Source organism: Indicator indicator, chromosome 9 (assembly GCF_027791375.1).
Source record: "Indicator indicator isolate 239-I01 chromosome 9, UM_Iind_1.1, whole genome shotgun sequence".
In the NCBI taxonomy this organism is placed as follows: domain Eukaryota; kingdom Metazoa; phylum Chordata; class Aves; order Piciformes; family Indicatoridae; genus Indicator; species Indicator indicator.
In genome coordinates, this window is record NC_072018.1 from 29,493,255 (window position 1) to 29,516,969 (window position 23,715).

The 23,715-nt window shown below is 54.7% G+C and overlaps 1 protein-coding gene across 1 annotated transcript; it reads right to left on the reverse strand.

Annotated features, from left to right (window-relative positions):
* Positions 1-1,248: 1,248 nt before the first annotated feature.
* PTK2B (protein tyrosine kinase 2 beta) lies at positions 1,249-21,404 on the reverse strand. Its single transcript, XM_054383812.1, has 30 exons — positions 21,165-21,404; positions 20,118-20,296; positions 19,919-20,006; positions 18,962-19,041; positions 18,762-18,824; positions 18,126-18,180; positions 14,955-15,095; positions 13,705-13,779; positions 13,512-13,613; positions 12,953-13,070; positions 12,712-12,751; positions 12,576-12,622; positions 12,292-12,345; positions 11,287-11,384; positions 11,109-11,193; positions 10,494-10,594; positions 10,287-10,402; positions 9,396-9,496; positions 9,180-9,269; positions 7,989-8,193; positions 7,232-7,340; positions 7,053-7,118; positions 5,438-5,563; positions 4,541-4,687; positions 3,833-3,868; positions 3,121-3,148; positions 2,715-2,761; positions 2,324-2,467; positions 1,552-1,632; positions 1,249-1,464 (listed from the first exon to the last, which is right to left on the reverse strand). The coding sequence occupies exons 1-30, from the start codon at positions 21,369-21,371 to the stop codon at positions 1,249-1,251; spliced, it is 3,045 nt and encodes a 1,014-aa protein (XP_054239787.1). The 5' UTR covers positions 21,372-21,404.
* Between the last annotated feature and the right edge of the window lie 2,311 nt (positions 21,405-23,715).

A 23,715-nucleotide genomic window follows, 5' to 3' on the forward strand; every position in this document is an offset into this window, starting at 1 on the left:
CAAGGGCAAAACCTGTACTGCTGAGGTCCCTCCTGAGCAAATCCTCTTCTCCATCCCATGTTAGATCCCAAACCACCTGGCTCCGATGCGTGCTGTAAACCAGCTTTTCATTTCTAGCTTCCTGATGAACTGGATTCCATTGGTCTCTCACTCCAAGAAAGACAGAGAGGTGCCAGTCTTTGAAAAGCAAAGACCTACAGATCATCTACCAAGACTTGGGGTGGGAGCAGGTGGAACCCTCACACGGACTGTGGGCTGCATGGGAGGGAAATGGGGCTCCAGAGGGAATGTGGACACAGCAGAACCAGGCTCACCCAGATGGTCACTGGCAAGATGGCTGGGAGGTCTGACCAGCATGACCCTGAACTCTTTCTGAGAAGCTTCTGGTGTGGACCAAGTTCCACAGTGCAGGGGTGACAGGTAAGCATGGACACAGCAGGACTTTGTGCATGGTTTATCTCAGCCGGAACGAACAACGCTGTGGGACGATGCTGGGGGAAAGCCTGAGCCATAGGGCTTCCAATTCAAAAGCACAAACCCAACAGACTTGGTTGGCCGTTGTGGCTTACACAGAACAGCTCAGAGAAGACTCAGCTGGAAGAGGCACCCCGCTCCTGGTTTGTGCCACCGAAGGCTGAGGTCCACAAGGTCCCATCCCTCCCTGTGCTCTTCAAGCCCAGGGCTGGGCGTGCTCCAGCTGTGGATGCTGGCACTGGCTCCAGCACTCTGCGTGGACCTGCTTCCCACCGTTAAATAAACTCTTCTGTACAATGTACAAGGAGACTCAAACAGGCCCTCTGGCCCCTGCTCCCACAGCCCCTGGGCACCCCCCAGGGATACCAGCTGGCTCTAGCTGCCACGTCCCTGAGGAGCAGGGTCCAGGTCCCCATCACAATGTGCCGCCCACAGCCATCTGTCCTCAGTGGGGCCAAGAGACGGACACACGGACCAGGCTGCTGAGTCAGAGGGATCTTCGGCCTCCCCTGGGGACAGCCAGGTCCCCTCCAGTCCTTTCCAGTCACGAGACGCCTCCCTTCTTCAGAAGACTGACAAGACAACGCTAAAGACACGAGCAGCTGCAGGAGGAGGGGGACAGGGAGGGCAGGACAGCGAGGCCACAGGAGACACACAAAAGCCAGCTCCTCCGCAACGCTCTCCTCCCACCTCCGCCAACTGAAGCGCGGTGGTCCCTTTCCTCCTCTCCTTCCCCACCTTTTCTCCTTCCCTCTCTCCACCCCCTCCCTTTCCTCACTCCAAGCACAGCTTCACCAGGTTGGCCTGGACCTTGGCTTGATCCACGGCATCCAGGAGGTTCTTAGCGTCCACAGCCAAGGTGTGGGAGGCAGTAAGCATCTGGAGCTTGCACTCCTGGCTGAGCGAGGTGACGGCGTTCTGCTGCGCCAGGCGCATCTTGTTGATCAGGTCGGCCAAGTCCTTGTTGAGCAGCTTCTGGGTCCCCTCGATCTGACCATGACAGGCAGGGGTTACAGAGAGAGGTGCCACCAGCACCCCACCCTTGTCAAACTCCTTTCCCTTCCTCCTTTGTCCTACCTCGGTGCGGGAGGCAGCAGGCAAGGCAGGCAGGATCTCGTCGACGCTGCCGATCAGCTTCCGGAGGGACAGGCCCACGTTCTGCAGGGAGGGCAGCAGGGTGAGGATGCATCCAGGTGTACAGGGAATAGTCTGGGTCATGCAGTCAAGGATCCCATTCAGGGCAGGGGCATGGGGGGCTGCTCTCCCATTGTTGATCCAACGACCAAGCAGGGAGTGCTGGAAGCCCCAACAGAGGAGCAGAGAGTGCTGGAAATGCTCCCACCAGTGACCCAAGGAAACAACAGAGGAGCAGAGAGTGCTGGAAATGCTCCCACCAGTGACCCAAGGAAACAACAGAGGAGCAGAGAGTGCTGGAAATGCTCCCACCGGTGACCCAAGGAAACAACAGAGGAGCAGAGGGTGCTGGAAATGCTCCCACCAGTGACCCAAGGACACAACAGAGGAGCAGAGAGTGCTGGAAATGCTCCCACCAGTGACCCAAGGAAACAACAGAGGAGCAGAGGGTGCTGGAAATGCTCCCACCAGTGACCCAAGGACACAACAGAGGAGCAGAGGGTGCTGGAAATGCTCCCACCATTGACCCAAAGACACAACAGAGGAACAGGGCATGTCCCACCATTGACCCAAGACCCCAGCAGAGGGACTGGGAATGTTGGCAATGCTGCCTCCTACATCTGCAAGACCTTTCTGAGACGGATGCTTGGTGGGAGCCACTTAGCAACTCCCTCCTCCCCTCCTCATGGAAATTCTGGTGTTGTCCTTGCCCTACCTTCACCACCAGGATGTACCCCTCTGGGGGCAGGATGCTGATCTCGTTCTTCAGCTGCAGCACAGCCCTCACCAGCTCCATCACGTTGCTGTACACCATGTCATCGGTGCGGTCCAGGTTGGCGGTAGGGGCCGTGTGGATGGACTGCTGGGGAATGGGGACACAATGGGATCAGCTGGGGCAAGGAGAGAAGAGCCGACACTGATGGGGCACCTCGGCCAGACCCATCCACCTCTCCTTCATTACCCTGGTGCTGCTGGGTCTGTCTGACTCCTCTGAGGTCTGAGGGAGTCAGATGCAGAGGGAGTGATGGAGGCGGAAGAGAAGGAATGAGACTGTGGAAGTAGAGGAGGGGACCAGAACTGCGTTGGCCCAATCCAGGTGGTCTTACCTGCACCCCAAGTCTTGGAGGCTTCTGGGGGGGTCCCGTGAACTCCGCTACACCGTCAGTAAGGGAGAGGAAGGAGGGTCACTCCAGCTGATTCCACAGGCATGTGGCCATGCTGCAAGACCCCTGGGATCCGTGCCATATCCCACATCACCCCTGCAGTCCCACCCCTGCTGTGCCACCTCCCCACAGGGTCAGACCCCCTTCAACCCCCACACCCAGGACAATCAGACCCCCTGCCCAGGGCAGTCAAAGCTGCTCCTCATTATCTGAGGTTTCTTTTATGGAGGATCCCAAAGCAGGGAGGGATTTGCCCCGAGGCTCCTCACAGCTGGTCTGGACCCCACAGGAGCACTCCTGGGTGGGGGTCACAGGCAGCCCCACACCCTGTGCAGCCAGGGACACTCACTGTAATTTGCCTCCTTCTCCGGGAGCAGCTGCAGGGGAAAGAAACAGCAATGAGAGGCAGAAAGTCCAGGATGGAGGCAGTGAAGAGGGAGGAGCCAAAGCCATCACCTACCCAGAACTCTGCACCACCTCATTAACATTACCCCCAATTAATTACCCCCAATACAAGGACCATGTATATATAGATATAGGGGTCCAGAGCACAAGTCTTGTGAGGAGCAGCTGAGGGAACTGGGGTTGTTCAGCCTGGAGAAAAGAAGGCTCAGGGGAAACCTTCCCACTCTCTACAACACCCTGAGAGGAGGTTGGACAAGGTGGGGGTCAGCCTCTTCTCCCAGGGACCAAGTGATGGCACAGAGGAAATGTCTTCAAGTTGTACCAGGGGAGGTTTAGGTTGGACACATGGAACAATTTCTTCCCCAAAAGGGTTGTCAAGCTCTGGGACAGGCTGCCCATGGTGGTGGTATCACCATCCCTGAAGGAATTGAAAAACCATGTAGCTGTGGTGCTGAGGGCCACGGTTTAGTGGTGACCTGGGAGTGCAGGGTTAATGGTTGAATTTGATGATCTTAAAGATCTTTTCCAGCCTAAACCATCCCATTTATCACCTGTCCATGCCGAAGCAAATGAGGATCCCTGGACATCCCCGAAACAAGGACCTTCTGCACCCTAATACACCCCAACATGGCTCCTCTGGGGCTGCCACCACTCACCGGAGGGAGGTTGTTGTTCATAAACACTGTTGGGTCCTGCAAAGGAGGAGAAGCTTTGTGAGGGGTGTGGGGAAAAAAGGAAGAAGAGAGGAAAAATGGAATTTTCCCAGGAGACTCACGAAATACACCACAGGGATACATCTCTGCAGGGGGTGGGAGTATGGGAGGGGAAGGGGCTTCAGGCCCATCACTGGCCCCATCTCCATCCTATCACCCCTATTTACTCTCCACCTGCTCCTGGGCCACCAGAAACCTCAACCTGCTGCTCCACACAAACAAAGCTTCATTCAAGCAGCTGTTTGGATCCACTTCCTATCCAACAGTCCCGGGGTCAGGGGGAGCTGGGCTGTGTGAGTCCAATGAATGAAAGACTTGGGAGTCTCCTTCCAAGCCTGTCCCACCACAGGCTGATGCATTAGTCACACAGTAGCTATCCCCAGCCCTGCTTTTGAAAGCACTGCAAAAGCTTCCTTAGATGCAATTTCAAGGAATTGAAAGCTGCCCAAGTTTCAAACCACTCATTTTGCAACAAAGCAGCTCTGTGATGTGTAGCAAATAAAGAGGTTTGCAAGAGGTGTGGCTGCTGGAGGAGTCATTCCTCTGAGGAAAAGTGACTTTTCCAGCCATCAGGAGCAACCTCCATGGCTGTCGTGGCTCTCTGACCACCTTCATGAGGGTGCAAGAGCTGAAAGGCTCAAGGCCACTCACCAGGGACTTCTCCTCCTGCCGCAGCCACTGGTAGTCCTCCACCATCTGCTTCTGCTGCTTGTCCAGGACTTGCAGCATCTTGAGCCTCTCAATCTCCCAGAGCTTCTGTGCCTCTTCCCGGCTGCTGGGACGGAGGAAGTCTTCCTCCTGGTGCATTGAGTCAGCAGTGAGAGGGCACGGTCAGAAGCCAGAGACCCTCTGGTTTTGGCACAGGAGCCATAAGCCCTGCTCCACACATGCAAAGTCATGCTCCAGACCTCAGCAGCCATGAACGTCCAAGCTGAATTTGGGGAGCATTTGGGTTTCCGGCAGGTTTCCAACAGAGAGAAGAAACTACCACCTGGCCCCACATCTCAGCACCTTCCATGTGCAGCATGCATGGGCCACCCTGGGGAGCAGCTGATTGTCCTCTGGGTGCCAGACACAGATGGCAGCGCAGCTGTGCCAGCACACGAGGCACAGCACCACAGGATGCACCCCAAAACCACCCAGCTCTGATTTTGGGGCTGGGGGAGCCAAGCTCAGGTTGCAAATCACCCCTGGCATTTCAGGTGACAACATCAAGTGTGAGGAGCTGACCTGAAGCCTCTAAGAGCAGAAGCCACCCATCTCCTGCCTGGTTTGGGGGATATCAATGCCAGTGGCTTGTCCACCAACATGCTGATGGTCTGGAGACACCTCAGAACCCTTTACAAACAGCACCCACAGGCTGTCAGGATTTGGCCCCCCTGCAGCTGGGTAAGGAGCAACACTGAGCTTGAAGCAGCAGAGGCAGCAGCAGAGAGCAGAGCACGGTGCAGCTAGCAGCCCTCCCACCGAGGCTTTGCCTCCTAGGAGGTCCTTGGTGAGGCCACCCAGGACCAGGACATCCTCCGGATGGAGGAAGCCCTCTCTTACCCTCATGCTGTGGCGCTTGAAGACGTTGTGGCGGTTGAGTGGCGGAGTGTGCAGGGAGCTGGCTGGAGACTGGTACTCGATGGGGCTGGTGAGCGTGGGCGAGCTGGCACACAGACCCTCGGGCACCTGGGGTGGGCAGGGGAGGCCGGGCAGCGGGGGGATGCGGGCACAAAACAAGGCACGGGGGGGTGGTTAGTGCAGACAGAGGGACAGACTGAGCAGACAACACGGGGGGGAGCGGCTTTCACGCCACGACACACCAGGAGCAGCCTCTGCCCTCACAGAATCCTAGAATTGTCAGGGTTGGAAGGGACCTCAAAGATCAGCCAGTTCCAACCTCACACTACATCAGGTTGCTCTGAGCCACATCCAGCCTGGCCTTAAAAACCTCCAGGGATGAGGCTTCCACCACCTCCCTGTTCCAACTTGTTCCAGTGTCTCACCACCCTCATGGGGAAGAATTTCTTCCTAACATCCAACCTGAATCTACCCATTTCTAGTTTTGCTCCATTCCCCCTAGTCCTATCATTACCCTAAAAAGTCCCTCCCCAGCTTTCTTGTAGCCCCCTTCAGATACTGGAAGGCCACAACAAGGTCTCCTTGGAGCCTTCTCTTCTCCAGACTGAACAGTCCCAACTCGCTCAGTTTGTCCTCATAGGAGAGGTGCTCCAGCCCTCTGCTCATCCTCATGGCCCTTCTCTGGACACATTCCAGCATGTCCAGATCCTTCCTGGAATAGGGGCTCCAGAACTGGACATAGTACTCCAGGTGGGGTCTCATCAGAGCAGAGCAGAGGGGAAGAACCACCTCCCTCAACCTGTTGCCTATGCTTCTCTTGATGCAGCCCAGGATGTGATGCCCTTCTGTGCAGAAGGATCAAGACCTTCCTCCCTGCTTGGCTCTTCCTTAACTATGGTTTTGAGACCTTCCCATGCTGCCTGGACCCTGACCAGCCTTGAAAGAGCACACAAAATAGAATCATAGACTCACAAAAAGGTTTGGGTTGGAAGGACCCTTTTAACGTCATCTAGTTGAACCCCCCTGCAGTCAACAGGGACATCTTCCACTAGAGAAGGCTGCTCAGAGCCCTGTCCAACCTGACCTGGAATGGTTGCTGGAACGAGGCATCTACCACCTCTTTAGGCAACCTTGGGCCAGTGTCTCACTACCCTCAGTGTAAACAATTTCTTCCTCAAACTGAGTCTAAATCTGCCCTCAAATAGTTGCTCTTGAGGGTTTATTGAGTTGCTGTTGAGGGTTTCACCCTGATGCTCCAGGGTCCAGCACCAGTCCTTGCAGAGGTGGTGATTTGTGACCTGCAGGGGATCCAAACTCATCCCTGGTAACATGAGAGAGATCAGACCTCCTTTCCTTTTAGCCATGCATGCAAACTCCCCCTCCTAGGACAAAAGTCTCTCTGCCACCTCCAAGGGGTGAAGGCAGGCCTGAGATCTGAGCAGTGCAAGGTCCTGCTGGCAAGGTGATAGGAGGCACTTGGTGGTGGCATGGGGCACCTTAGAGCCCCAAAAGCCCCAAGGGTTTGAGATTCAGGCAGGACCTTCTGAAGTTGACCCCCATGCTCATGTCCCTGTGGGATTCTTCGGTTGTACCTTACCTGAAACTGCAGCTTGGGAGCCAGGAGGTTGTTCTGGGGTGGTGGCTTGTACTTGGGTCTGCTGGGCTGTGAGGAATGGAGGTGGGAGACATGTTTGGTGGGTGAGAGCTCAGGGAGGTCTCACTTCTGCTGCAGCCAGGGAGATGAACCTGCCTGCACAGGCTCTGCCCTCTCCTCACCTTCGGAGGTGGCTCCTGGAAGGACGGCGGCTCCATGATCTTGGGAGGCCGATGGCGGTTGTTCCTCTCTTGCTCCTTGGCCAGCTCCTTCTCCATCAGATAAATGTCACTGCAGGGGGAGATGGAGGGTGACAGCCCTGGGAGGGAGCACTGTCATGTCTCCCATACCCCAGAGAGTGGGGATGCTTGCTTGAGCTGGATGGACCATGGAAAACACAAAGGGGCAAGGAGGAGTGGGAAGAGAAGAGGAAAAGGATGCGACGGACAGAATATGGTCGTAGCATCACCCTGGCTGGCCTCAATGAGATGTGGAGGCAGGATTCCCCTACAAGACTCCTTCTCAGGAAGTAAAGCACACTAGGAACCACTACTACCCCAGGGACAGGTGGCTTCAAATAGATAGAAGGAATAAATTGTTTATGCCACAGGTGGTGAGACACTGGCCCAGGCTGCCCAGAGAGGTGGTAGATGGCCCATCTCTGGGACCATTCCAGGTCAGGTTGGCTGGGGCTCTGAGCAACCTGCTCTAGTTGAAGATGTCATTGCTGACTGCAGGGACTAGATGACCTTGAAAGGTCCCTTCCCACCTAAACCATTCCATGATTCAATGATTCTGTGATTCAAATGGTCCTTTGAAATCAGGCTTGGGCAGAAAACTCCCAACCCCAAATCTTGCATGGGTTTATTTTGCTCCTTCACCCTCTTGCTCACCCTTCCATCAAACCACAGACTCTCCCAGCCCATCCCCACCACTCACCTCAAGCTGCAAACCAAGTCCTTGAACTTGGGCCTTTCACTGGGGTCGTAGTCCCAGCAGCGTGTCATGAGGGTGTAGAGCACAGGAGGGCAGAGTTCAGGCTTGGGCAGGCGGTCACCCCTCTCCAGGACCCCAATCACATCCTTGTTCTCCAGCCAGAAGAAGGGCTGCTTCCCATAGCTAAGGATCTCCCACATGCACACAGCTGTGGAAGCAACATGAGCAACCACAGCTGATGCTGGCACTGGGGGATCATGCCCTTGTTTGGGGTTTTGGGGACATGGTGACAGTGCCACGCTCTGTGGTGTGACACCAGGTCACTTGGTTGCTCGACCTTGCTGGTCCCTGGGTGAAAAATGCAGAGGAAAGACCTAATTGCTCTCTTGGGGAGCTTCAAGGAGCCCATCTGCTGGTTGCTGATGGCCATGGGGTCATGGTTAGGGACAGACCAACAGACAGATAAGCACAGGAGGCCATGGGGATGGCCTGACAGGCAAGAGGATGGATGTTTGCAAGGGGCAGACTTCAACTCAGCCCCTCAACCCTCTTGAATTCACTGGAGGAGAAGCAAGCACCTAGCTGATGGCTGAATTAGAAGAAGCTCTGCTCCAGGTGTTCTTTCCTGAAGGAAAAGGCTGGGATAACCTCCCAGCTCCAGAGCAGGATTTGTCCCTGTGCAATCCAATGGAGGGCGATGAGGACAATTAAGGGACTGGAGCACTGCCCTATGAGGAGAGACTGAGACCTGGGGCTGTTCAGTCTGGAGAAGACTGAGAGGGGATTTAATCAATGTTTATAATATCTGAGGGCTGGGAGTCAAGAGGGAGGGGACAGGCTCTGCTCAGTTGCACCCTGGGATAGGACAAGGGGTAATGGATATAAACTACAGCACAGGAGGTTCCACCTCAACATGAGGAGGAACTTCTTCACTGTGAGGGTCACAGAGCACTGGAACAGGCTCCCCAGAGAGGTTGTGGAGTCTCCTTCTCTGGAGACCTTCATGCCCCATCTGGATACATTCCTGTGTGACCTGTGCTAGATTCCATGGTCCTGCTCTGGCAGGAGGGTTGGACTCGATGATCTCCAGAGGTCCCTTCCAACCCCTAACATCCTGTGATCCTGTGATTAGGATGATGCCAGGGGAGGTGGATGATGCCCAGGGCCCTGCTCTGCCCCGATCCCACCACTCACCGAACATCCAGACGTCGCTGGCTGTCGTGAAGCGGCGGAAGTTGATGGACTCAGGTGACATCCACTTGATGGGGAGACGGGTGACGGATGCTGGAGGGAGAGGGAAGATGGTGGCCAAGCTCACTGCAGGGGAAATGGAGCAGCCCTGGCACAGGCAGGGCAGGGCACAGAGGTCTCACCTCTCAGCAAGCCCCGAGCCCATCACGCAGGTCTTACCTTTATAGTACTCCTCATCCTCAATGTACCTGGAGAGCCCAAAGTCTCCCAGCTTCACACAGTCTGGGGAGGCCACCAGAATGTTCCTCACAGCAATGTCCCTGAAAGGAGAGAGACCCTTGGCTGAGGACAGGGGACAGAGAGGTGAGGCCACTACTGGAATGATGAGTTCAGGTGTGGATCACTTGCTCCAAGGAGGACATTAAGGTGCTGGAGCATGTCCAAAGAAGGGCAACAAAGCTGGTGAAGGGTCTAGAGTACAAGCCCTAAGAGGAGCAGCTGAGGGAACTGGGGTTGTTTAGCCTGGAGAAAAGGAGGCTGAGGGGGAAACCTCATTCTCTACAACTCACTGAGAGGAGGTTGGAGCAAGGTAGGAGTGGGTCTTTTCTCCCAAGTCACAATCAATAGGACAAGAGGAAACAGCCTAAAGATTTGCGAGGGGACCTTTAGGTTGGACAAGAGGAACAATTGCCTCACAGAAAGGGCTATCAAGCCCAGGAACAGGCTGCCCAGGGCAGTGGTGGAGTCTCCATCCCTGGAGGGATTGAAAAACCATATAGATGTGGTGCTGAGGGACATGGTTTAGGGGTGACCTGGCAGTGCTGAGTTAATGGTTGGACTCAAGGATCTTAGAGGTCTTTTCCAATCTAAACAGTTCTGTGATTCTATGATTGTATGAGAAGAGATGGAGAAGGAGAGCTCACACCTCAGAGATGGCGAAGGAGAGCTCACACCTCAACCACCAGCTCATGTGGCTGAACAAAGGGTCTGAACCAAAGCATGCTGCCAGCCTCTGCTTCTGCCTGCTCCTGCTCACCACCTCCTTGTCCACCCCTATGTTCCCTGTCTTCTCCTGGCATTATGCCTGGCTCCTGTACCCTCCTGCCCTACCTGTGAACGCAGTTGATGGCCTCCAGGTAGGCGAGGGCTTTGCTGATCTGCAGCGCGTAGAGGATGAGGGTGGGCACAGCCAGGCAGTGCTTATTCTGCTCCAGGTATTGTCCCAGCTGCAAGGGGACAAACAAAGTGGGCTCAGGGACCAAGAAAGGGCAGGAAGGGTGGCCAAGGGATGGGATCCAGCAGTGGGATCCTGCTCACCTCTCCATAGGGATAGAGCTCCATGATGATCCAGGTGGGCTCCTCTTCTGCGATGCCAATGAGCTTCACAATATGGGGGTGGTCCAACTTCTTCATCAGCACTGCAGGGAGATTACATCAGGCACCCTGCAATCAGGGGACCCCACCACAGGAGTCCCAAACCTTGTGTCCTGGGGTGTAGGGGCAGGCTTCTGCCAAGAAGCCAGAGTCAGAGCAGGAGGAATCACCAGGGATAGCCTAGTTTGTCCCTAGAGGGGTTGAGGCTCCTGGGCTTCCAGCAACTCGGGGATCTACAGCCAGGTGGTGCCCATCTGCCCTCAAACAAGGCTTCAGCCGCTGTCCTTCCCCCCCACAGTGGCCATCCCTCTCAGAAATGAACTCTTTTGGAGAACACTCCTGTCACAGGAGTGAGGATATGGGCCACCTCCCTCTTCCTGCTCTATCCTTCGTCGCAAAGGCAATTTGTCCCCAGGCAGGGACCAAAAGATGCCAGGACAGGGTTCTGCCAGCCTGGCTGTAACACCCCAGCATTGCAGGCCCCACTCCTCTGCCCCAGGCTGGGTGCTGAGAAGGCTCTGTGACCACCCCAAAGCGCAGCAGAACCTCCTGGTGTACCTGCTTCGCTCAGGAACTTGTCTTTGTTCTCTGGGCTGCAGTCCTTCTTGCAGGTCTTCACAGCCACGTTGATCTGCTCCCCCTTCTGCAAGGAGAAGGAAGGATGGTGGCTGCTTTACCCTGCTCCCCCCTGGCCACAGAGGAGACTGGCAGGGCAGGGAGAGGTCAGGAAGCTCACTGGGGTGTTGTAAATCCCCTCGTAGACCTCTCCGAAGAAGCCTTCTCCGAGGATCCTGCCCAAGGTGATGTCCTCTCGGGAGATCCCATAGTGCTGAACTTCATGGACAGAGAAGGGCAGGGGTGGCAGCACCAGCAGGCAGGGAGCTGCCTGTAGCACTGCCCAATTCCATAGGCAGAGGGTGCTGGTGATCCCAACCCTCTCCATCACATTCTCAGCAAGGTCCTCTCTCATGGCAGCTCCCTCAGTCCCTCTGAAGAGCAGGTAAAGCCTTGCTCTCAGCTTTGGAGGGATGGGGTGGGAAATTGGAGTGGGCAGGAGGAGGTGGGAGGGCTTGGCTGGGGTGCTGGGGGATGGGCAATTTCACCATGAGCCAGCAATATGTCCTGGTGGCCAAGGTGGCCAATGGTCTCCTGGGGTGCATTCAGAAGACCTGGGTGGCCAGCAGGTTGAGGGAAGTTCTCCTTCTCCTCTACTCTGCCCTAGTGAGGTCACGCCTGGAATCCTGGCTCCAGTTCTGGGCTCCCCAGTTCAAGAGAGACAGGGAACTACTGGAGAGAGTCCAGTGTGGGCTACAGAGATGCTGAGGTGACTGAAGCATCTCTCTGAGGAGGAAAAGCTAAGACCTGGGGCGGTTTGGCCTGCAGAAGAGCAGCCTGAGAGAATCTTCTCAACGCTGATCAACAGCTAAAGGATGGGGGTAAAGAGGATGCTGGACAAGGGGTAGTGGGCACAAACTGGAACTCAGGGATTTCCATCTGAAGATGAGGATAAAATTCTTTACTGTGAGGGTATTGGAGCCCTGGACCAGGCTGCCCAGAGGGGTTATGAAGTCTCCTCTGGAGAGATTTCAAACCCACCTGGATGCAATCCCAAGCAACCTGTTGTGAGTGACCCTGTTTTAGCTGGGGTTTGGACTAGATGATCTCCAGAGGTCCCTTCCAACCCCACCAGGCAGTGATTCTGTGAGAAGTGCAAGGAGGGAACCAGAGGCATGGCACCTACCTCCAGACCTTGGTCTTGAAGACTCATCAGGGATTTCAGCATAAATGTCAGATTCTAGGGCAAGAAGGAGGTTGCAGGCAGGGAGTCAGGCATGGCACTGGGCAGGGGAGGATCTTACAGCCTCACCCAGCCTGCAGCAGCCCCCACAGGGATCAGGACCATCAGGATGCTCAGCTGCATCTCAACCTCCAGGCAAAGGGCTGCTGGGGATATCAAGCTCTGCCAAACCCCCATAGAACATCCCCATGGCTGGTGGGAAGTGAGGAGATGAGCCCAAAACTCACCCAGGCTCACACTGTCTGACAGTAGAGACTGTCTCTCCTCCAGGTTCCTATGGGGTGGGAGAAGATGGGTGTCAGGGAAGTGGGTTAGGGGGCAGCAGGGAGTCCTAGCCCCACTCTGGGGTCTGGTGCTACTCACGGGGCTGGGATCTGTGGCAGGCTGATCCTCTTCACTCTCTCTGCAAAGAGGACAACATAGTCACCTCCCATCAGCCTGACAGCTTCTGGGGCTCCCCCAGCACCTGGACCACACATGCAGGGAGCTGGTGGCTCTCAGCTGGGGGCATGGGTGATGCTGTGGCCATGGAAGGAGTGGAAAAGGGTTTGAGAGGGTACAAGTGGGGGAGTTTCCTGGGGTTGATGCCCCTCAGGGTGCTCACCTCTCCTTGGGAAGATGATGAGTGAGGTTTCCAAGTCCCCTTGCAGCCTGCAGTAGCCATCAATGAGGTCAGCCATGTTCTCTGCCTCAGCCAGAGAAGCTGTCTTGATAGCCAGGGACTAGAGGAGATAGCCAGGGACTGGGTGAGCCCAGAGCCAGGCCAGGGCCATGCTGGGATGGGATAGTCCCCCCCTTGTCTCCACCTTGGGGTAGCTTAGTGAATAACTCCTTGCTCTGCAGCACATCCTGGTTTCTCCAGCAGCATCCTTCCCAGCACCCCAGGACACTTTGGCCAACACACCTGGCATCCAACCACCCTCAGGCAAGGATGACACCATGGGGCAGGGGCACCCCAGGGGTGGCTTGGACATTCCCTGCTTTGGAGGACACTCTCCCCTTGGCCAGGGCTGGAGGCAGGAGCTCTCTTGGTGGAAACTGAGGCATCCACCACATCCTACCTAACTCACAAGGGTGCAATGCCACCCCATGGCACTGGGAGACCCTCCTATCCCACCCACACCCCCTCAGCACCTGGAGCACCCCTCCCCAAGCCACCTTACCTGGGGAGTGCCGCTGAGCCCAAGCTGCAGGACTGCCTGTCCATCCTCCACGCTGGAGCACTTGATGGACTTGATGTGCTTGAATTCGGCCAAGCAGGTGGGCTGGGGAGAGAGGCAGAGCCCCAGGGCTGACTTTAGCCACCAGTTTAAGAGCAGCCACCCCCCACCACTCCCCACCCAGCACCCACCATACCTTGGCCTCCTTGCTCGTCATCTGCCGGATGCCCTTGGGCCCAATGACCAGGTCCACCATGATGTTCCACCCTTGCTGGGAAGGGACAGCAGAAGGAGAAGGCAAACTTGGGAAAGGAAAGTACCTCCAGAGCCAAGTCCAGCCCCTCCAATCTTCTGCAATGTGTGAGACACCTTGGGAGAAATCATCTTTCCCCAGGGACTTGGAGAGGGGGTGGTTTGGAGAGGGGATGGTGGATGCTTAAAGGAGCCCAGTGTGGATGTTTTTCCTCCTCCTGGCTCCAAAAGGATTCTCAGTGCTCCTAGTTTGCCACATTCTGTGGTTCCCAGCACTCCTGGTTACTGCTTTTTCACCCAAAAGGGGTTCAGTAAATATCAGGTCCCAGCTCACACCCACCATGCTTGGATTCCTGGGTGTGGAAGGTCCCCAGAGCCCCCAGCACACCCCCAGCCCCTCTCAGATTGCAGGATCCTCCAAAAAAAGGAGTCCCCGGAGCCTCCTCCTGCTGCAGAGGAGGGACAGAGATGCTCATCTGCCCTTTGGGAGGTGATGCTGGGGAGTTGCATGGGGCTGTGGAGATTTTGTCTCCCTTTGGGGTCAGTGAGTGAGTTCCAAGCCTCCCTGCAAGGGATTTGTCCGAGATGGGGGTGTCCAAGTCCCCATCTTGAATCTGGGGAGCACAGCAAGGAGCTGTCCCCAGCAGGCTGGCTTTGTCCATGCTGTCACTTGTGAATATCATGTTGGATCAGGTGACCTTTAAAGGTCCCTTTGTCCATGCTGTCTAAACAGTGTCCTGCTGTGCATGGTTAACAAACAGCTCAAGGGCACCCTGATGGTTATGGTTGCACCTTCAGCAAGCCTTTGCTAGGTTTAAGGGCATGGGAGATCGTAGAATGGTCTGGGTTGGAAGGGACATCCAAAGATCAGCTAGTCCAGGGTGCTGGGCCACTCACTTCAACTATATTCTTACTTGGAAAGGTTGGACTAGAGGATCCTTAAGGTCCCTTCCAACCTGGTATTCTATGAATGAATCTATGAACCTCGTGTAGCCTTAAACACCAGCTTGTAGTGGAGGTTGTCCCTGTCCTGCAGTGTTCCTCCCTGCACACTCCCTGGCACAGAGGGACACAGTGAGCCTGGGCTCTAAAGTACCCTGGGCCGGGGGATGTCCTTCCATCGCATCGCATCGCACTGCATCCCATCCCACCCCATCCCATCCCATCCCATCCCATCCCACTCGTCAGACTCACGATGAGCTCGCAGTGGTAGCTCTCCTGGTCGATGTTGGCGAAGGTGGAGAGGGTGTGGAGGAACTTGAGGATGCAGTCCTCCTCCCGCAGCAGGGCGTACTGCTGGAACGTCTGCTGGATCATCTTCCGGAACTGCCTGGGCTGTGGGCACAGCAGCCCTGAGCATTGCTGCCAGCCTGCCAGGCCTACAGCGAGCGGCTGAGCAGCACACAGGGACACCCAGGGACACACCAACACGCAGCTGAGAACAGGAGCTGCACACAGGCACGGCCACAGGTGTGCACACCTGTGTCTGTCTGCTCCCTCACCCTGGTGTGAGGGTGGGCAGAGCACAGAATCATAGAATCATAGCCTCATAGGATCACAGACTCCTAGAATCATAGCCTCATAGGATCACAGACTCCTAGGATCATAGCCTCATAGGATCACAGACTCCTAGACTCCTAGGATCACAGACTCCTAGAATCATAGCCTCATAGGATCACAGACTCCTAGACTCCTAGGATCACAGACTCCTAGAATCATAGAATCACAGACTCCTAGAATCATAGCCTCATAGGATCACAGACTCCTAGACTCCTAGAATCACAGACTCCTAGAATCATAGCCTCATAGGATCACAGACTCCTAGACTCCTAGGATCACAGACTCCTAGACTCCTAGGATCACAGACTCCTAGAATCATAGCCTCATAGGATCACAGACTCCTAGACTCCTAGGATCACAGACTCCTAGAATCATAGCCTCATAGAATCACAGACTCCTAGACTCCTAGGATCACAGACTCCTAGAATCATAGCCTCATAGAATCACAGACTCCTAGACTCCTAGGATCACAGACTCCTAGACTCCTAGAATCACAGACTCCTAGACTCCTAGGATCACAGACTCCTAGACTCCTAGGATCACAGACTCCTAGAATCATAGACTCCTAGACTCCTAGGATCACAGACTCCTAGAATCATAGCCTCATAGGATCACAGACTCCTAGACTCCTAGGATCACAGACTCCTAGACTCCTAGAATCACAGACTCCTAGACTCCTAGGATCACAGACTCCTAGAATCATAGACTCCTAGACTCCTAGGATCACAGACTCCTAGAATCATAGCCTCATAGGATCACAGACTCCTAGACTCCTAGGATCACAGACTCCTAGAATCATAGCCTCATAGAATCACAGACTCCTAGACTCCTAGAATCACAGACTCCTAGAATCATAGCCTCATAGGATCACAGACTCCTAGACTCCTAGGATCACAGACTCCTAGACTCCTAGGATCACAGACTCCTAGAATCATAGCCTCATAGGATCACAGACTCCTAGACTCCTAGGATCACAGACTCCTAGAATCATAGCTCTAGAATCACAGACTCCTAGACTCCTAGGATCACAGACTCCTAGACTCCTAGAATCACAGACTCCTAGACTCCTAGGATCACAGACTCCTAGAATCATAGCCTCATAGAATCACAGACTCCTAGACTCCTAGGATCACAGACTCCTAGACTCCTAGGATCACAGACTCCTAGACTCCTAGAATCACAGACTCCTAGACTCCTAGGATCACAGACTCCTAGACTCCTAGAATCACAGACTCCTAGACTCCTAGACTCCTAGAATCATAGACTCTTAGACTCCTAGACTCCTAGACTCCTAGACTCCTAGAATCATAGACTCCTAGAATCATAGACTCCTAGAATCATAGACTCACAGAATCACAGAATCATAGAATCATAGACTCAGAATCATACTCACGGAATCATAGAATCATAGAACCATAGACTCAAAGAATCACACAATCACAGAGTCATAGAACCATAGACTCACAGAATCATAGAATGGTCCAGGCCAGAAGGGACCTCCAAAGGTCATCCAGTCCAACCTCCCTGCAGTCAGTAGGGACATCCCCAACTAGATCAGGCTGCCCAGGGCCTCGTTGAGCCTCACCTTGAATATCTCCAGGGAAGGAACCTCAACCACCTCCCTGGGCAACTTGTTCCAGTGATCCACCACCCTCACAGTAAAGAATTTGCTCCTAACATCCAATTTAAATCTGCTCTTCTCCAGTTTGAAGCCATTGCCCCTTGTCCTGTCACTGCAGGCCTTTGTAAATCGTCTCTCTCCATCCTTCCTGTAGGCCACCTTCAGGTACTGGAAGGCTAATAAGGTCTCCCTGGAGCTTCCATTTTTCCAGGCTGAACAACCCCAGCACCCTTGGTCTATCCTTGTAGCAGAGGTGCTTCAACTCCCTGATCATTTTTGTGATGAGGTTCAACCCAGTCAAGTGCTGGGTCCTGCACCTCAGGCACAAGAACCCCATGAATGTTCCAGGTTTGGGCAAGTGGCTGGAAAGCTGCCTGGCAGAAAAGGACCTGGGGGTTCTGATCAATAGCTGTCTGAAGCTGTTGTGCACCCAACAGCATCCTGGCTTGGATCAGCAATAGTGTGGCCAGCAGGAGCAGGGCAGGAATCATCACCCTGTGCTGGGCACTGGTGAGGCAGCACTTCGTGTATGAGGTTCAGTTTTGGACCTCTCACTACAAGAAGGGCATTGGGGAGCTGGAGTCTGTCCAAAGAAGGGCAACAAAGCTGGTGAAGGGTCTGGAGCACAAGTCTTGTGAGGAGCAGCTGAGGGAGCTGGGGTTGGTTGTTTGGTCTGGAGAAAAGAAGGCTCAGGGGAGACCTCACTGTCTATGACTCCCTGGAAAGAGGCTAGAATGAAGTAGGAGTCGGTCTCTTCCCCCAAGGAACAAATGATTGGACAAGAGAAAATGGCCTCAAATTGTGCCATGAGACGTTTAGGTTGGACATGAGGAGCAATTCCTTCCTTGAGAGGGTTGTCAATGCCTCAAACAGGCTGCCCAGGACAGTGGTGGAGTCCCCAGCCCTGGAGGGACTGAAAAGCTGTGTAGATGTGGTGGTGAGGGACATGGTTTGGTGGTGACTGAGCAGTGCTGGGTTAATGGCTGGACTTGAGGATCTTCAAGATCTTTTCCCACCAGAACTACTCAGTGACTCTGTCTGCATGTGTGTGCATGGTGGTGCAGCAGCAGGCGTGAGCAGCTGTGCCTGCACACACACATGAACACACTTCACATACACACACAAAAGCACCCTCACACACCTCAGCAGACATGACCAAGCCACTCCTGCACACAGGCACTCACCTTCAGGTTCTCCTGCATCTGGCTGGGGAAGAAGAGGTCCAGGCCCACCTCCTTCCTGGAGAGCAGAGACCTCTTACACTCATTAATAGTCCCATGGGGACCCCCAGCTGCTGGGGACCTCCCTGGGGAGATGCAAACCAGCACAAGAGGGATGTACCAGGCAAAGTGGGTGCTAAGTGTCAAATGGGCTGCTCCTGGGTGAGAAGCCACCCACCCAGAGCAGGATAAAGGGCTCCCCCACCTTGCATCAGCAGGGCTCAGGGAGAATGAGTAGTTGCGGGGGGATGAGGAGCTGCGGGGGGATAAGGAGCTGTGGAGGGATGAGGAGTTGCAGGAGGATGAAGAGCTGCAGGGGCATAAGGAGCTGTGGGGAGGATAAGGAGCTGTGGGGAGATGAATAGCTGTGGGAGGATGTAGGATGAAGAGCTGTTGAGGGATGAAGAGCTGTTGGGGGATGAGGAGCTGCCAGGGAATGAGAAGCTGCCAGGGAATGAGGAGCTGTGGGGGTTATGAGGAGCTGGAGGGACATGAGGAAGGCCATCTGCAGCACCCCAGCACCTTGAGGCCAAAGGGTCGGGGTGAGGGGTTTTGGGGTACAGGGGTTTCTGCCTGGCAGGATGGGCTGTGCCTACTCACTCCAAGAACTCGAAGTTGGACTTTTTATCCAGCGCATTTTGGGGCATGTCCTTATAAAACCTCCTGTGAGAAGCAAGGGACATCAGACAAGCACCCTGTGCCCATAGTCCCCCACCATGTTCCCACCCTCCTTGGCCCCAGCCCCTGCTGCCAGTCCTCCCCAGTGCTCCCAGTGCAGCCAGGACTGGGAACACACATACCTGAGCTCCAGGCAGCCGAGCTGCAGGGCCATGCCCTCGCTCACCTTGCTGGCGTAGTTCTGCATGTACTCACTGCGGAGCTGCCGGGGAGACCGGGGGTCAGGAGACACAGAGGGGGTGTGCAGGATGCTCAGAGGGGGTCAGGAGACAGAGAGGATTCTTGCAAGTGGTCAGGACACACAAGGATGCTCACAGGGGGTTAGGAGAAGAAGGGAATATTCGCAGGGAATGCTAAGCAGATGCTCGTGGGAGATGCCCACAAGGGATGCTCCCAGGAGGTCAGGAAGTGGAGGGGATGCTCACAGGGGATGCTGTCAGGGATGCTTGCATGGTGTGCTCACAGGGGATGTTCATGGGATGCTTGCAGGGTAGGTTTGCTGGGAGTGCTGGCAGGGGATGTTCACAGGATGCTTGCAGGGGATGCTCGCCAGGGTTGCTAACAATGGGTTAGGAGGTAGAGGGGATGCTGGCAGAAGATGCCCACAGGAGAGGCTCACAGGGGATGATAGCAGGAGATACAGAATGCTCACAGGGGATGCTGGCAGCGAATGCTTGCATGGGATGCTCACAGGGGATTCTGGCAGGGGATGCTCACAGGATGCTCACAGGGGATGCTTGTGGGGATTCTGGGCAGGAGATGCTTGCAGGGAGCACACCCTCCCACATCCCACTCTGGGATGTAGCAGGGTAAGGAGCATGGTGGAGGGATTGGGACCAGCTGTCTCTCATGGGGATGCAGTGATCCAGCAGCAGGATGGGATCATAGGAGCTGCCCTTGGGCTGCAGGCTGGGGGTTCAGCAGCTCAAGGTGAAGGTAAATGGGCTGCAAGCTCTTGGGAATCATGTTTTTTTCTGGGCTAGGGAGGAGGAAACAACCTCCTGGATGTGGGGTGTGGGTTAGGGTGGGTGGAGAGTAGATCTTGTTGGGGCTAGGACAGCTCCGGGGCCATCTCTGACCTGCTGGTAGAAGTAGAGCAAGGTGGTCCTGTCCTCTTTGAAGCGCTCAATGAAGTCCTCTGGCAGATAGCGGATCTGGAGGTCATACCTAGCAAGAGAAGAACCCCGCAGTGAGGACCGCGCCGGAGGAGACTGCCATCAGAACGGGCTCGGTGGTGCCCAGGGCCCTGCCTCGGCTGGGGTCCAGCATGGGTCCTACCTCCACTCAGCCTCCAGATGCAGGCACTCATACTTCTCCTGCACTTCACCCACTGTCAGGTCGGGGTGCAGCCAGTGGATCTCGTCGGATTTGACGTGCTTCAGGCGCAGCCCATAGCACTCGGCCAGCTTGATGTCGGGCCCAATGCGGCCGCTCACCAGGATGGACCTGATCACCTCCTGGGGTAGAAACGAGCAGGGCTGAGAGCCAAGACCTAGCTGAGCTCCAGAAGAGCTTTAGATAGTGGGAGAACAAGGAGGAAAAATGAATGAATTCAACAGAAATGTCCCTGGAGCGAAAGTGGCTGAGTCAGCAACCCTGGAGGGACTGAAAAGATATGGAGATGTGGTGCTGAGGGACATGGTTTAGTGGTGACCTGGCAGTGCTGGCTTAACACTTAGACTTGATGATCTTAAAGGTCTCTTCCAGCCAAAATGGTTCAACGATTCAATGTAGGAGGACACAACAGGGGAGGTGATTGTCCCCTTGTACTCAGCTCTGGTGAGGCCACACCTCAAGTATTGTGTCCAGTTTTGGGCACCTCAATACAGGAGAGACGTGGAGGTGCTGGAGTGAGTGCAAAGGAGGGCAGTGAAGCTGGGGAAGGGCCTAGAGAATAAATCTTCTGAAGAGCAACTGAAGGAGCTGGGGATGGTTAGCTTGGAGGACGCTGAGGAGAGACCTCATTGCTCTCTGTAACTACCTGAAAGGACACAGTAGAGAGGCTGGTGCTCGTCTCTTCTCACAGGTAATTAGTGATAGAACAAGAGGGAATGGCCTCAAGCTATGACTGGGTAGGTTTAGACTGGACATTAGGAAAAAACGTTTCCCAGCAAGAGTGGTCAGGCCTTGTGCTGCCCAGGGAGGTGGTTGAGTCACCAACCCTGGATTTGTTTAAAGGTCGTTTGGATGTGGTGCCTGGGGCTATGGTTTAGGGGTGAACTTTGTAGAGTAGGGCTCTTGGTTGGACTTGGTGATCCTGAGGGTCTTTTCCAAGCTGAATGTTTGATTCTGTGATTCTGTGAACAGCTCCCCCTCCCCACATACCCGGATCTCTGTTGTCACGGAGCACTTAACCAGCTTGAAGTTCTTCCCCATGTTGAAGCTGTTGCTGTAGAAGCAGACCTTGAGGATTCGCATCTCCTCCTTGTCCATCTCCAGCGTCCCCATGCCCAGAGAGGTCTCCAGCGTCCCAGCCAGGCTACGAGAGGAGCTGCTCCGTGGGCGACCCAACGCGTCAGGGATGGCTGACATCCTCACCACACCTGGGGTGCTAGGAGCTGAGCATCCCTTCCCTGCAGGAAAGACACTGTAGTGGCATGGTGGGGACCCTGCAGATGAGGAATCGCTGTGTGGGGTGATGAGAGGGTCAGAGGAACGGGGATAAGCAAGGACAGGCAGTGATGGGGATAGTGGGGACATCCCAGGGTGGGTAGGGAAAGGGAGAGATGGAAATGGAGGAATCTAGAGATGGAGAGAGAAAATAAAGCTCCTCTGAGCAGTGCTTTGTGTCCTCCAGAGTTATGTGGAGGACTGCATCCTTGTCCCCTCCCCTTTTCACCTCCAAAACAATACTCCTGTGTCCTTTGCCACTTCCAGAGCAATATCTTGTGTCCTACCCAAAGTTCACTCACTAAGCTGCTTCCAAGCTGGAGCTTGGCTCTTGAGTTAATGATTAAACAGCTGAGAAGCTGATTGCAAATTGGAGTGTTGCAGCTCTGGTGTGCATCACACCGGTGTGGAACATGAAAAGGTCCCATCGTGGTTCTCATGTCCCTGAGAAGTGAGCCTGTGTGAATCTCCTCAGGTTTAACAAGGTCAAGGCCTGCACCTGGGTGAGGACAATGCCTGGTATCAATCCAGGCTGGGGGATGAAGGGATGGAGAGCAACCCTGCTTAGGGATGAGAAGGACTTGGAGTTGCAGGTAGGTGAAAAGCTGGACAGGAGCTCACAATGTGCACTCAGAGCCCAGAACCAACCACCTCCTGGGCTGCATCCAAAGCAGCAGGGCAGTCAGTCAAGGGAATTCTGTGCCTCTGCTCCACTCTGGTTATTCCCCACTTGGAGTGCTGGGTCCAGCACTGGGGTCCTCAGCACATGAGAGATACAGACCTGCTGGAACAGGACCAGAGGAGACTGCAAAAATGATCTAAAGGGCTGGACCCCCTTTATTGTGAGGACAGGCTGAGAGAGTTGGGGTTGTTCAGCCTGGAGAAGAGAAGGCTCTGGGGAGACCTTCTTGTGGCCTTCAATACTTGAAGGGGCCTGTAAGGAAGCTGGGAACAGACTTCAGCAGAGCCTGTTGTGACAGAACAAAGGCTGACGGTTTTAATCTAAAAGAGGGGAGATTCAGACTAGAGAGATCACCAAAAAATTGTTTATGCTGAAGGTGGTGAGATCCTGGCCCAGGCTGCCCAGAGAGATGGTAGAAGTTCCATTCCTGGAACCATTCCGGGTCAGGTTGGACCAAGCTTTGAGCAACCTGCTTTATTTGAAGGTGTCCCTGCACGGGGGATGATCTTTTAAGGTCCCTTCCCACCCAAAGCCATTTAGTGATCTGATGATTCTGTGACCTGATCCAGGCAGCAGCACTGAGCTGAGCTAACCCTCACCTCCATCAGCAGGGCAGGTGCCTGTGAGCTCACCAGCATTTTCACACACGTTTTGGGGTTTAATGTTCTTTCATCTGCAGCAATGCCTCATGCTGCACAGGGAGGATCTTGCAGCAACCCACATCCTTTGCAGAACACTGGGCCATGTCAGGAAAGCCATCCCTGCAAGTGACATCATGGACACCACAACCCTGAGCAATGCTAGCCCACAGATGACACCCATGCTGTGGCCACTGAGCATCACACTGCCCTGGGTGAGTTTCCTGATCAAATAGACTCAACGGGCACAAGCAAAATTAGTAACCCTCTGCCCCGGCTCAGCAGCTTGTGCAGAGATGCTTCACTTCTGGGTTTGCCCCAGCTCTTGCTGCTCTGCAGAAGAAGCTGGTACCCAAAGAGGTTCTCCTTCCAGAAATACCCAAAATAAATCACTGAATCACCAAAGAGTTTAGGTGAGAAGGGACCTTTAAAGATCCAGCTCCCTGCCCTAAGGAGGGACATCTTCAACTAGATCAGGTTGCACAGGGCCCCATTCTACCTGACCTGGAATGTTTCTGGGGATGGGGCTTCTACCACCTCTCTGAGAAACATGGGCCAGGGTCTTACCACGTTCAGTGTGAACAGTTTCTTCCTTCTCTCTAGTCCAAATCTCCCCTCTTTTAGTTTGAAACCATCACCCCTTGTCCTGTCACAACAGGCCCTGCATCCTCTGGGTTTCAGACTGACCCTCCCAGCTGGATGTCAAGGTGGGGACAACTGGCCAAGCCAGCCCCTGGAGCCACACTCTTGAGAGTGGAGGTTCCTGGACTCAGGAAGCATGCTGCTGTTTCTCAGGGCACATAGACTAAAGGTATTTTTGCTCTAGCAAAGAGGGCACTTCTGTTTACCCACTTTCTCTTCATTGTCTGCTTTCTTCCTCCAGCCCCATTACCCTGGCACATCCTCTCATGCTCTCATTGAGCACATGGGGCCAGGACCAGGGCTG